The 14438-nt window shown below is 41.1% G+C and overlaps 2 protein-coding genes across 2 annotated transcripts; one reads left to right on the top strand and one right to left on the bottom strand.

Annotated features, from left to right (window-relative positions):
* Positions 1-795: 795 nt before the first annotated feature.
* On the top strand, positions 796-2787 carry LOC135709766 (zinc finger protein OZF-like). The gene is made up of 3 exons (XM_065232150.1): positions 796-1038; positions 1113-2514; positions 2580-2787. Exons 1-3 carry the CDS (start codon positions 895-897, stop codon positions 2702-2704), a joined length of 1671 nt encoding a protein of 556 aa, XP_065088222.1. The 5' UTR covers positions 796-894; the 3' UTR covers positions 2705-2787.
* A 1512-nt stretch (positions 2788-4299) lies between these two features.
* LOC135709764 (zinc finger protein OZF-like) lies at positions 4300-6247 on the bottom strand. Its single transcript, XM_065232148.1, has 4 exons — positions 6052-6247; positions 4628-5952; positions 4505-4566; positions 4300-4450 (listed from the first exon to the last, which is right to left on the bottom strand). Exons 1-4 carry the CDS (start codon positions 6193-6195, stop codon positions 4317-4319), a joined length of 1665 nt encoding a protein of 554 aa, XP_065088220.1. The 5' UTR covers positions 6196-6247; the 3' UTR covers positions 4300-4316.
* Positions 6248-14438: the final 8191 nt, after the last annotated feature.

Raw genomic sequence — 14438 nt, 5'->3', positions numbered from 1 at the left:
ATTATAACATATATTGATATTAGTGAGAACTGCTTGATAACTTATTTTGATATAGATATTTTATTTAGATTACAAATTTAGTTATCAACATGTTATTGGATGCATGCCGAAAAAACAAAATAAAAATACATCAAATTTTGATGCCATCATGAGTTATTAAAAGGCAGCTATATAAACGCACAGTGGAATCGGGCGTGACTGCGTTTTCCGTTGGAGGGAGTGAGACAAGCATAAAAGAAACAGCAACGCCTCGAGCAGATCCCACTGCAAAAAATATGGTTTTTAGCACAACAATTAATTTCGGAGAGAAGGGGGTCCCTAATAAATAAATACCATAAACGAACGATAACCCAAATTGTTGAACTTTTCCACAAATGGTTTGGATGATATCCCAAACACGTCGTTAAGCAAAATAACCATAATAATTTTATTAGGGGTACGCTGATAAAATCGAGCAAGTTATTTTGTTTTTATAAATTTTGAATTTTTTTTTCTCAAGCATTTTATAAAAATCTGTATAAATCTGTATTATAATTTAAAAATCTGTGATAAATCTGTATTCTGTATCGGGTCTGTATTAAGATTAAAAAATCTGTATAATACAGATAAATCTGTATAAATGGCAGCGCTGGCTTAAATAGCTGTGTTTCAACACACCGGTAAGATTGCTCTCAAAAATGGTGATAAATATTTTGCGCGCTGCTATGCTCTGATTGAGCGTGTATTTGCTCCGAAGCTCCGTCACTCACACGAGCACTCAAATTTATCTGTCATCATCTGTCAAAACAAAGTAAAAATAAGTTCGCAAATTTTTCACCCATTTTGTTATCACCAGTTTTCCTACGATAATCGAGTAAATTCTTGCATCGCACTGGTGTAATTCACGTTGCCAAGATGACTTCCATCCGAAGGCATTCGAGTTCAGTGTTATTGTGTCGTGTTTGTGCTGAAAATCGTCCCGAAATGCTGCCGATTTTTTCGGAACTGGATGGAGGACCCATCATTGCAAGCGTCATCGCCGAGTGCTCTGCCGTTCAGGTAAAGATCATCCATGTAAACAACAATGCATTGCAGGACATTTGGGGCATGATGGACAGTTGTTTGAATTTTAGATTTTGGAAGATGACGGTCTATCGGAATCTATCTGTTCGGATTGCGTTGGCGAAGTTAAATTCATTATCCGTTTCATCGATAAAACAAGGCGATCGGATCGGTTGTTGCGAAAAATGTTCAAAACGGAAATGAAAGAAGAGGAGGAGCAATTATATGCGTTGGAAATTTCCGTTCTTGATCATCCGGAACATGTGGACATTAAGAATGAACCGATAGACGAGGAGCAGGAGGAAATGATAGAGTCGGACCTTAATGTTGAATTCGATGATGGCAACGATAGCGATTACTTAGCTGAGAATAAAAGCGACTCGGACGAAGATTATCAACCCAAGCGGCCAAAAATGACTTCTGATGACAACGCTTCAGTCCCGAAGAAAACTGAAGCAAAGTGGATTGATGATCTTGACGAAATAGAGAAGAACACATTCACAATCGTAGATGTTGATGATAAGTTGATTTGCTGCACGTGCTATAAACTATTTGACTCGGAAGATGAGCTAACGTCGCACGGTAAAAGCATCCATGAAGCTAATCGAAATTTTAAAGCTTCCAAAAAGCATGTCTGTCGATATTGCTTTAGAAGATACGCGTCGCTAGTCGCTCTCAAAGCTCATTACAAACAAGTCAAATCGATCACTAAAGTATTCGACTGCCGAATTTGCCAGGCACGGTTCACTGCATCTCCAAAGCGCCGACACCATGCCCACAAGCATCCCCCTTTGGTTCCAAAATCATCCATCATTGTAGCACCCATTCCGGTTGAAATACTGGATGAATGTGGTAAAATCTGCTGTGCTCAGGGATGTACCCAGGTATTCGATAGCGAAGAGGAACTTCTAGCACATTCCGTCAACGCTCACAAAGCCAACAGGGTGCAGTCCTCGTTGTCGACCAAGCATCGTCCTGTTGAGTGTCAAATTTGCTATCGAAGGTTCATAGATGAAAATGGACTCAAGGCACACCAACAACGGATTTACATGCCCAAAAGACATGTCTGTTCGATTTGCGGGTTGAAATTTGCACAACCCGGTGAATGCAAGCGTCATGAAAGAGATCATCAGAATGTAGATAAAACGTTTAAATGCGAGCAATGTCCAAAATCTTACATCAATATGGATCTACTGAAGGCACATGTAAAACGCCACTCGGCTACCAGGGAGTTCATGTGCAACATTTGCGGCCAGTCGTATCTGCAGAAGCATAATTTGATGGGACACATGTTGATGCATGAAGGAAAGCTGCCATTTGAATGCGACATTTGTAAGAAGGCGTTCCGGGTGAAGGCCAAAATGATCTACCATAAACGGGTACATTCCGGAGAGAGGCCTTATCCTTGCCGGTACTGCAACATGGCTTTCGCCGACAGCACAAATCGATTGCGACACGAAATGTCACACACGGGTGAGGTTAATTTTGTTTTGAAGACATCGATGTGATGCTAATTTGTGTTTCTATTTTATTTTCAGGTGTCAAGCCGTACAAATGCGATTATTGCGAGAAGACTTTCATCACCAAGCGATTGAAAAAGGAGCATGAAAATACTCACGCCTCACGCAATCAGAAAGGGAAACACAAATCAGAATCATTGTAGATAAACAGAGCCATCGATAAAGGGTGATGTGGTTTTGCTGTATGAACATTCAATATCAGAACATAGGACATATTTGTGCGATGTTTTTTTCATGTTTTTGAAAGTAATTCCCATTATGGTAATCCATAATCTAGTCGGAGGTCAAATCCAGCCCAATGACAGGACCACTGTTGAGATATTTTTCAATTCATAACCAAATGAGGTTTAGTATCTTCATTGCGATTAAATGTTTTGAGAGTTATACAACATTGAGTGCTTTTGGGATGAAAACCGCCTAAAACTCAGCCTTGCACTATCTTACACAAGATGAAACCAGTTCCATTCGATTCCCGAGGCTTTTTCCTGTAAGGACGACTATGTTTGATTAAGTTTCTTCAGCAGGGCCAGTGGTTGAATTTTGAAACATTTTTGTAAATTGGGTTGGGTTTTGCATTTGCATTGGGTTGTTTCATGATTCTGAAATTTAAACCACCAAGAACCAATAATTTGAACACAACATGTGCGTTTTTACCCCACTTAATATTCATTAGCATTCGCATCAACATATAGTCATTTCTTTACGAACGTTCAATCCTTTGATTACTTATTGATATATTGAAATAAGCCGAACAATTAACTAGCTTGGTAGTATTTGGGAATAGTTGTCAGTCATGATTGTTTGGTATTTTCGGCATTCAATTTAAAAAAAAAAATACGATAGTTTATATTCAATTTTCGCCGAGTTTTCGATCCGGTTGTGGAACCTTCTTTAGGACAAAATATTTATTTTACAAAAAATGCTTTGTCATACAACGCATAGGGCCACTCATTAGATTCACCAATCAACAACTTAAACTATGTTCGCGTCAAAGATAGAGAAAAACCTTGGGGAAATGCCGGCTTCGGCAATTCCTTTACCTATTATCATCAGGTGGTAAACCAAGTCCTTTGGCGCTCGAATTTGGCCAATCGATGCTCTGAAAAATGATATAGGGGGAGAAGGGGCATAGTGAGCATCCCTCAGTTTGGGCCTGGATCTCTAGCTGCATGAAACAAATCAACTTTTTGTAGATTCATTGCATTATGATATTGATCCTAGCACCAACCAATTTGTTCCGAACGGCCGAAAGTCCAAGCTGGTGCACGGGATGCTCACTATGCCCCACCTGTTCACTATTCCCATCTTACCACCCTCTTCACTCGAAAAAATGAGCGTTCAAGGACTTCATTTTTCCCCCTGATAATAAAAGGTAAAGGTGTTTCTGAATTTCCGTAATTTACCCTACACCCATTCCATCCAATAAATTTTCAATACAATCATACTTACGATTTGAAACATCAGTTTGCATGCCGGTTCGTTTTCAGGATGACTTGCGCTTTCCCAAGGCTACGAATGTTTACGTACTTTAAAAACCATGTCTACCGATTTTGGGCTCATTTCAACAGTACCCATTTCGAGTATGTAACCGCTGGTCTCCTGTCAATCGTTCAACTCGTAAGCTACCTAATGCATAACATTTTGCAACGGTTAACTGTTTATGGAGAGCTGTAAATGTAGCAAATATCCAGCACCGACAAAGCCTGACTTTGGAGACAAGATGGTTGAATTCGAACTACCCATCAATTCCTGAATCTAGGAAACATTATCCATTGGCGGTCGCTCTTCAGCTTGAGCCTCATTACGTTTATGTTTCTTCTCGTGACGCAACATAAATCGCCTAGTAATGAAACCCATCGGACAGGACGAGCATTTATACGGTTTTTCACCTTGAAAAGAAAAATTAATCAAAGCCAAAACAAACCAACAATCTTTGCACTTACCAGTGTGAGACTGTTCGTGTCGGATTCGGTTGGAAAAATCGGCAAACGACTTTTCACAGTACCTAAAACGAACAACAATGCAAATTCAAATCAATTTTCCAATGACAACTCAACGAACCTTACCGACAGGAGTACGGTCTTTCACCCGTATGGGTACGCATGTGGTAAAGAAGTTTTGCCTTCACGCGAAACCGTTTCTCACAGAACTCGCACTTGAACGGAAGCTGGCCCGGCTCGTGGATGATCATGTGCGATTGCATTGCCCGTTTGCGCTTGAACGAAACGCCGCAGATCGAACACATGAACGGTTTCTCGTCGGTGTGTTTCACGTAGTGCCTTTTCAAACTCTGTTTATCGCCAAACCCTTTCGAACAAATCTCGCACTCGAACGGCTTTTCCCGAGTATGACTCCTCTCGTGGATTGTCAACGATGTAAGAGTGGGAAATTTTGCACCGCAAAGCGTACAAATGTTGGACGATTCTTTGTACTTGAACCGCAAATGACGATCCAAACCCTCTCTCTGTTTGAATCGTTTGAAGCATACTTGACATTCTATTGGTTTTCCTTCGTTGTACGTCAAAGTACTTTCCACTTTGTTAGCCTTATGTACCGAGTGCGAATGGGCCAGCAGTTGTTTCTCGGTTTCAAATGACTGCGAGCACCCCAAAGCACAGCACAGTCTACCAAATTTCTCCATAAGCTCTTCCAGAGTCGGTTTGGCCTTCCTCTGTTTCGGTACTGCTTTTTTGGCGTGAGTTCTGGCATGTTGCTGACATTTCAACTGTTCATGTACTATCAAACCGCACAGTTTACACTCGTACAGAACGGTGATCGCATCCGTTTTTCGTTTATGAGCATTCGCTGCAATCGCCGATGAATATCTTCGGTAACAGAACTCACAAACGAACGTTTTGCTTGAAGCCACAGATTGATCTTTCATGTGAACCTCATGGCTATGTACCTTCAATTCTTCTCTGCTATCGAATTGCTTTAGACAAGAGCAACAAAGCCATTTTTCTCTATCAACTTCAATTGCCCTAAACGTCGGCAACGCTAGGTCCTTCACCTGTTGTTTACATGAAATTTTCGTATTCCCCGTAGCAAGAGGTTTTTCTTCATTATCCGATCCCTTACATTTCCAGTCGCTATCGCAAGCGTCTTCGAATTCATCATTACTTCTGTTTTCATCAGATAACGAATCATCAGGTTTAGATTCTATTTTAATCTCTACAGACTCTGCGGAAACTTCTGTAAAATGTGGTTCAATGATTCCTTTATCCTTTTCCGAGACACAAACTTCTGGTTTCTCTAGTTTCATCTCCTTTTCAATCATGCTTCGTAACGTTAGATCGGAATTTTTTGCCTTCCTAATAAATTCACAAAAATCCTTAAGCTTTGCAAAACACGACTGGCAAATATTTTCTGGAAGACCGTCATTCTCCGTTACCTACGGAAAAAAATAGTTTCATTATGTTAAACAAATATTTTACATTGCCCATTACGCTCCCTGCTCCCCGATTATGCCGAACAATGTTTATTTACCCACCTGCACTGTGGTGTACTCTGTTATGATCAGTGCAATGAATGTATCGTCCCACTTGGCAAATACGGACACCAATCTGTTGCTACTTTGCAGGCAAAGTCTACACATATTGCTCGACATTGACACAATCTCGCTGCAAGAGGACATGGCCAAACTGCTACGACCAAAAGTTAATCCCAATTTAAAATAATTATTGAAAAAATTGTGATTTTCGTTCGCTCTCCACAGTCTGTTTCAATATTTTGAACCCTTCGTTTGGCACTGCATGAGAGGCTTGGCAGTTTTCTGAGTGAATGAGTGCTTCGGATGGTAGTTTATTTTATGTTAGGAAGGCCCAACGTTCAGCACAGGATACAATGATCAAAATGATTAAATCGACAGTGAGCATGCATAAGGGCCTATACGCGATGATCGATTCTCTTCATCGATTTTCTCTTTGCATTGCTACAGCTAAGCGCAACAATTTTGTAGAATTTATTCAATGTAGAGTTGCAACAGGTTGCATAGGCTATCAAAAGCAACAGCAAACGCACCGACAAACGTTAAATCTAGCGAGTTATTAACAAAAGAGAAAATCGATGAAGAGAATCGATCATCGCGTATACGCCCTTATGAATGCTCACTGTCGAAATATTTCTCGATTACTTTTTCAAAGGGACGTATCAGCTTTTGTAAGCAATGCATTTGATTGTCGATTTGGCGTAACTGGTAGCTCGTCCACGCAAACTAACACCACTATAAGGTAGGGGGAAATTTCCCCAATTTAATGGTAGTGTAAGTATGCGTGGGCGAGCTACTAGTTATGCCAAACCGACGATCAAATGCATTGCTTACAAAAGCTGATACGTCCCTTCGAAAAAGTAATCGTGATTTATCATCATTAGAACCAAGAGGCAAGACAGCTGTACGCAGAGTAAAAATATTTGCTGCGAGTAAATTTGAGTTGCTCATATTTCCTCAAAAATGAACAAAGAAGTCTCGTATTTTTGATCATAAGAAGTGATGGAAACAGCCACCCTAGGAAGTATAGCCCAGCACAACCAAAGCTTCAACTTTTGGGTAAACCGATCACTCATTCTATGTCCTTCAAATATCTTGAGCTCTGGTTCGATTAAAAATGCACCTGGAGATCCCACATTGAGTATCTGAAGCGGAAATGCCAACAAAGGATCAATTTTCTCCGTACAATTACCGGAACGTGGTGGGAAGCCCATCCGCAAGATCTTCTAACGTTGTACCGGACAACGATTTTATCAGTTTTTGAGTACGGTAGTTTTTGCTTCCAGTCGGGGGCTAAAACGCACATCATCAAACTGGAACGGATCCAGTATCGCTGTCTTAGTATCGCGTTAGGATGCATGCACTCGACTCATACGATGAGTCTTGAAGTGTTGGCGGGCATGTTGCCACTCTCTGATCGGTTTTCGGAATTGTCCCTCAGGTTCATCACCCGTTGTGAAATTATGAACCCACTGGTGATTGCAAACTTTGAGGAGCTTCTTGAGCTAAACCCTCAAACTCGTTTTATGTCATTGTACTACGTGTACATAACACAGGATGTCAGCCCTTCCCAGCATAATCCCTATCGTGTTTGCTTCTCCGACTTCGGCAACTCTGTTCATTTTGATTTATCCATGACGCAAGAGATTCGCGGAATCCCAGAGCATCATCTTCCATGATTGCTCCGTCAATTTTCGCTGCAAAGTTTGGCCAAGTTGATTCCGCAAGATCGTTCTTCACAGATGGATCATTAATAGAGGCGTCCGCTGGTTTTGGTATTTACAACGAATTTCATAGCGCCTCTCAAATGCTTCATGCTCCTTGTTCCGTATATGTTGCTGAACTGGCGGCAATACGCTAGAAACGATCGCCTCACTTGCAGTCCTGAGTCCCAGTCGGCAACCTTTTTCCAATTTTTTTCGACATAATTCATTTAACTCACTAATACACTTCACATTTTTCGGTCTCCAATTATCTTGCATTGGATCACAGCTAGATATATTGCATCCTCGGTTCATGCGGTCTCCACTTACATCCTCTGATGATGAATCCCACATAATTGTAAGCGAATCTTACATCCACCGGTTGGGTGTACCTATATTTAACACAGGATGTCAGCCCTTCAAGAAATATTCCCAATCGTGTAGTCTTCTCCGATTTCGGCAATTCGGTGAATTTTGATTTAGCTATGATGCAGGAAATACGCGAAATTCCATAGCATCATCATCCTATGATTGCTCCGTTATTATACTCTGCAAAGTTTGGCCATGTTGATTCTGCAAGAACGTTTTTCACAGATGGATCTCTAATTGATGAATCTACGCGAAACTGCACCAGTGCATGCGACACCTAGGTTTGAAGTCCAAAACCACAAAAGTGATGATGTACTAAAAAATATTCCATACGATTTGACAGGTAGCAAAACGTCATTATCATTTTAACATCATTTCCATCAGCTGAACGACCGTAACGTAAATTCATCAATAGAGGAGTCCACTGGTTTTTATGTATTTAATGAATTTCATAGCGCCTCTCGAAAACTTGAAGCTCCTTGTTCTGTGTATGTGGCTGAACTAACAGCAATTCACTGCACTTTGGAAACTATTGCTTCACTTCTTCCACACGACTACTTTATTTTTACGGATAGTCTCAGTTCTGTCGAGGCTATCCGTTCCATTAGGCCGGTAAAGCACTTCTCGTATTTTCTCTTGAAAATACGAGAACTGCTTAGTGCTTTATCCGTGCGCTCTTTCATCATCACCTTCGCGTGGGTCCCTTCGCATTGCTCAATTTTGGGCAATGAGAAGGCGGATTCACGTGCGAAGGTGGGCGCTATGGAAGGCGACATTTATGATCGACAAATCGCCTATAGTGAATTTTTCTCTATTTATCGTCAGCAGTCGCTCGTTAGCTGGCAACATCAATGGAGTGAAGGGAGCTTGGGACGATGGCTACATTCAATAAATTGTCCCTAAGGTGTCGAAGTTTGCATGGTTCAAAGGGTTGGACTTGGGTCGAGACTTCATACGCGTGATGTCTCGTCTCATGTCCAATCACTATTGTCTAAACGCTCACTTGTTCCGTGTGGGGTTGGGAGACAGCAATCTCTGTGAATGTGGACAAGGTTACCAGGACGCTGATCACATCCTTTGCGGAGTATCGTGGAGTCAGAACACATTTTTATGATTCCCTTCGGGCTCGAGACAACCTAATGTTCCAGTTCGGGATATTTCGGCTAGACGTGATCTGTAGTTTATGAAACTCATATATGTTTACTTTATTTATTTATTTATTTCTTCGATAAAAAATAAAAATCGTACAGACTACTTTACCTAATATTCTTAATCCTATTTTTAAAAGCACTTTTGCTAAAAACAAAATTGAAATCCTCGTTAGTATCGTTAAAAGCTCGCAGACAAGCGTCGAATGGATTGTTGAAACCGTAACCAGTCCGGTGAGCCGGCACAGCGACAAGTTGTGAGCTCCTCAACTGTTGGGGTGGAACGTATAGAGGGACATCCTGTAGTAGTTGAGGACAATCAATGTTGCCACGCAGTAAATCGAAAATAACTAGTTGCTGAATGTTTGTGCGCCTAGCACGTAAGGTTTCCAAAACAATCAGCATACAGCGTGCTGTGTAGTCAGGCAGATTTAGCGGGTCGTTCCATGGAAGGTTGCGCAGCGCTAATCGAATGAAAACCTTCTGAATTCTTTCGACTCTGATGATCAGCGATAATAAGGTGATAAGGTGTCCAGACAGAGGCCGCGTATTCCAGGATGCTACGTACCAAAGTACAGAACAATGTTTTTTGTGCAAAAATGTCTGTAAACTGCCACGTATAGCGTCGAATGCATCCAAGAACCGTAGAAGCTTTAGCCGTAACAAGTGCAACATGTTCGTTGAATCTTAACTTCGAGTCAATAGTAACACCAAGATCACAAATTGACGTAACACGCTCTAATGACACGGATCCAATTGTGTATTGGTGGTTGACGGTGGTGCTTCGACGGGAAAACGATATCACCTTGCATTTTCCTATGTTGACACTCAGTAGGAGTAGCCCATTTATGTCATTTTGCAGGGCGAGGCAGTCGAGTACGGTCGCGATGACTCTGAACATCTTCAGGTCGTCGGCGAACATTTGCTTTAATGAAGAAATCTGAAGGCACAGATCGTTGACGAAAAGGACAAACAGCATTGGGTCGAGCACACTTCCTTGCGGTACTCCCGAAGTAATTGCAAAGGCCTTCGAGCGTGCAGAATTGATCGAAACGAAGGAATGGCGGTCGGTCAAGTAAGAGAGAATCCAATCAACTAACCAAGTAGGGAATCCAATAGCTCTTAATTTTTCGGTAGCGTACACGTACAGTGTCAAAAACATTGGGAAATGATCTTTCGCTCAGCGAACGGTTGAATATGCAGGAGATCGGAGAAGCGAGTGAGCGTGCGCAATATTTGAGCAGAGATGGGGGAATACCATCTACCCCAGGGCCTTTAGAAACATCGAGGTCATTCAAGGCTTTCATAACGTCGTCCGGTGAGAAGCGCAACGTTGGGATATTTAGGTTGTACTCGTGGATGCGATCGAAACTTGAAGGATTTAGAGGTGGTGAATTTGTGTTGTAAACTGATTGGAAGAAGCTCGCAAACAAGTTAGCAACATCGACAGGGGAGCTAGCAGCGATCCGGTTAAACTCAACTATGTCCGGAATACGATTACCAGACCGTTGTGATTTCACGAACTTCCAAAACGCCGATGGGTGCTGCTTCAGATGTGCTAGCGTTCGCTAGACGTACTCCCCATAGCTACCCGCATAATCGTAAACCATTAATTGACCTTACCGAAAATGGTTAAAAATTGTTTATAATCCCTGCTAAACTTCAACTGAAATGGTTATGGAACTTTACATGAACGTTTAATGATAAAGTTTGAACCTTATGTATTATGGTTTGTTGGAAGTGGACCTTACAAATAATGGGTTGTTAAGAACCATTACCATTAAAAATTCTTGTTTTCTCCATACATTTTCGGAAAGAGAACTATATTAGAACATTTTAACTTATTGTTTGAGAACATTAATGGTAATGGTTATGGTAGTGAGTAAAGTCCATTAATGGTTTTGTATTATCGCTCAACTTTACGTGGAATATATCGTGAATTGGTAATCAGTAATTTACAGGCAACCAATTCACGATATATTCCACATAAAGTTGATCGATGTTACAAAACCATTCATTGACCTTACTCACTACCATAACCATTACCATTAATGTTCTCAAACCATAAGTTAAAAGGTTCTAATATAGTTCTCTTTCCGAAAATGTATGGAGAAAACAAGAATTTTGAATGGTAATGGTTCTTAACAACCCATTATTTGTAAGGTCCACTTAAACGTTCATGTAAAGTTCCATAACAATTTCAGTTGAAGTTTAGCAGGGATTATAAACAATTTTTAACCATTTTCGGTAAGGTCAATTAATGGTTCACGATTATGCGGGTAGACTTCAACAGTCCGTTGTATCTCGTTTCGATTAATCGGAGACTATTTTTGCTCTCGTTGGTTCTGATACTGAAATAGCATTTGCGCGACTTATGCAATACGTTCCGCAAATTACGTAGCTCAGGGCTCCAACAGGGTTGCACTGAGGTTAACCTCGTAACACGCCTCCGGAGAGGAACTCGCGCATAGAGTTTCATACAGATTGTCGTAGAATTGGTCAGCAATAGCGTTGACAGAAACACCATCCAGAATCTGTTGCCAATTGATAGTGGACAGTTCATTATTCAACGAGCCGAAATCGCAGTGCCTGAAATCCAATTCAGGTGGATACGAATCACAGTCCGATATCATGGGCGGATTGCAGTCGGCATCAAGTCGTAAGATGAATGGCTTATGATGATGATCGATATCCAGTAGAGGGACCGGAGACTCAAGAAGGTTAACGTTATCCGGATCACTGATGAAGGCTAAGTCAAGCAGTCTTCCATTCAAATTAGACAGTGAATTGACATGGATTAGCCCGCTAGCGAGCATCGGTTCCGTGAGAGCCAGTTCCTGTTCAGTGGACGCGTTTGATGGTAAATAACCGTTCACGTCCTCGTCGAAAGTCCAACTCAGAAACGGAAGGTTGTAGTCGCTCATTGCCAAGATGATATCGGCGTTCGAAGATCTCTCAAAGATAGTCTGTTGTGCAGTAGTGTGAGACGTGTATAAATCCGGGCTGGAGAGAGGACGGAGATAGATTCCGGTGATGAATAGCGAGCGGTGCTGCAGAGTAATGCGCACAGCCACTTGCTCCAGACGGTCGCAATTCTCAAGCAAAACTGATGTGCATGAATGCTTGGATTTGTACCTGACGAGTACTAACCGGCAATCTTCGAAACGCACTGAAAAAACAGTGCGTTCCGAAGATTGCCGGTTAGTACTCGTCAGGTTGTTAGGACGTTGATTAAGCTTCCAAATTTGGCTTCCGAAAAGTTGAGGAGCCATATGTGGTGAGCGCTCTATTAACTGCACAAAATGTTTCCCCGTAATGTGTCTAAGATAATGCTTGAATATATATTATATATATGAAATATGAAATGAAGAATGTTCCTTTTTTTTTAAATGATCTGTATTTCAAACATCTATGAAATTGGTAAAATCAAAATATAATACTACTCACCACACCATAGTCTTCAAATTCCCTGAGCAGGATACCTTCTGGCCATGTTGAGGGATCCAATGCCACGTTCTTCAACTCCAGGTTGAGGCCGATTTTGAACGAGATAAATGACAAACCCGAAATGTCCTTACCCTTTGGTACGAGTTTCACCACATCAGGCTCCGTGATGATTTCCAGACATTCCTTGGCCATCGCTGAGATTATATCGTTGGTTGTATCGGGACGGATGCGTGACAAATAAAGTCAGAATTTGTCCTTGTCAGCCGAAGGGTTTTGATTCGTGACCGTGACAATGTTCTTGGTAGTTTCCTTGGAACCGTATTGACTGGTGTGAAAGGCGTGTGACGTACTCTTGAAACTTGAGGGGGCTGGAGAGCAGGTTTTGGTGGAATTGGTAGTACAGGTGGAGCGGCGGGCATAGCTGAAAGCTGCCTAATTTCGACACGCAGATCGTGGATTGCCTACGATAACGATGCGAGTAGGAGGGCTCATGGGAAAAGTGTGAATTCTCGGACAATTCAGCACACTTGACGCACATCCAAAATAAATTCTTTTTGTGCGTCGTGAAATATCCCAGAAGTGCTCGTGACACTCCAGCACACGGCATGTGGAACACTCCACCACAGAAGCCTCGGCAAGCAACTTGGTCGATACAAAGCAAAACTGCACCCTCACGATACACTGCGAAGCAATACTCAACAAACGCGATATGACTAACAAATTAAAAAAAAAAACGAAGATAGAAAAATAAGCAAGAAAAACAGTATAGACCGACGGATCACTGCTGCTGAACCGGGGTTGTCAACAAAACTGTATGTTAACCTTAGATTGTATGCTTGATTAACCTTGTGTTTAGTTTGTAAGTTTATTCGATTGAGCCTGTACAAATAAAGTAATTATAAAAATAAAATATCCAAGTTATATTGCTTAAAAACTTGAATATAGCATGATGTCCATGAAACGGCAATATTAAGTTTTCATGTATTAAAAGATCCAAGTTACATTGCTTTGGTCCAGGCCAGGGGCCTCTTTTGCTTTCTAGAGATTGATGATCTTCGCAGTTTTTCGTGATGTAGTGGTGTGATTTCAAGACCAAAGAAGTTGGAATTTGACCTAATATTACGAAAAGATTATTTTAGCTCATGAAAATTAATACTCAACCTCACAAAATCGATGTAAGAGGCTTCTTGTTCTGTGAAATTAGTTTCTGGTATGAGGAAACTCAACATTACTAATTATTTATAATTGAGGTGTAGTGATCAGCAAAATTAAATTTACACGCTTCCATAATGGAAGATTGATATAAATCTTCGAGAATATTTTGCTAGATAAAGTCAGAGTATTGGTCAACTTTCACTAGAAAGTTCCGTTGTTTCCCCTGATACTCTTAGAAAAAGACAATTGAAAATTGTGATCAGAAACTGTTTAAATTTGCATCGTCTGGTGTTGTTGTGATGATTCACATTTAGCACAAATGGAACATTGACGAATGCGGTCTTTTATGTAGCTGTTCATCCCAGGTCACAATAGTTTAGTTTTGGTCAACTTCAACGTTGTTTCTATTCCGACACTTACATGAGCGATCGTCGAAGGGGTGCAGGAATCCCTTCATCTCTTTTTTGTCATGCTACTTAGAATTATACAAAATCCTCCATTTGGGATGGCTGTAGTCCTCCCTGAGATGGTCTGGAATCTCCTTGGAATTGTACGGAATCCTTTCTGC

This window comes from Ochlerotatus camptorhynchus, unplaced genomic scaffold (assembly GCF_037179485.1).
Source record: "Ochlerotatus camptorhynchus isolate MF236.1 unplaced genomic scaffold, CSIRO-AGI_Acam_v1.1 ptg000363l, whole genome shotgun sequence".
In the NCBI taxonomy this organism is placed as follows: Eukaryota; Metazoa; Arthropoda; class Insecta; order Diptera; family Culicidae; genus Ochlerotatus; species Ochlerotatus camptorhynchus.
Note: the sequence above shows the minus strand (reverse complement) of the source record. Positions and strands in the feature narration are given on the sequence as shown.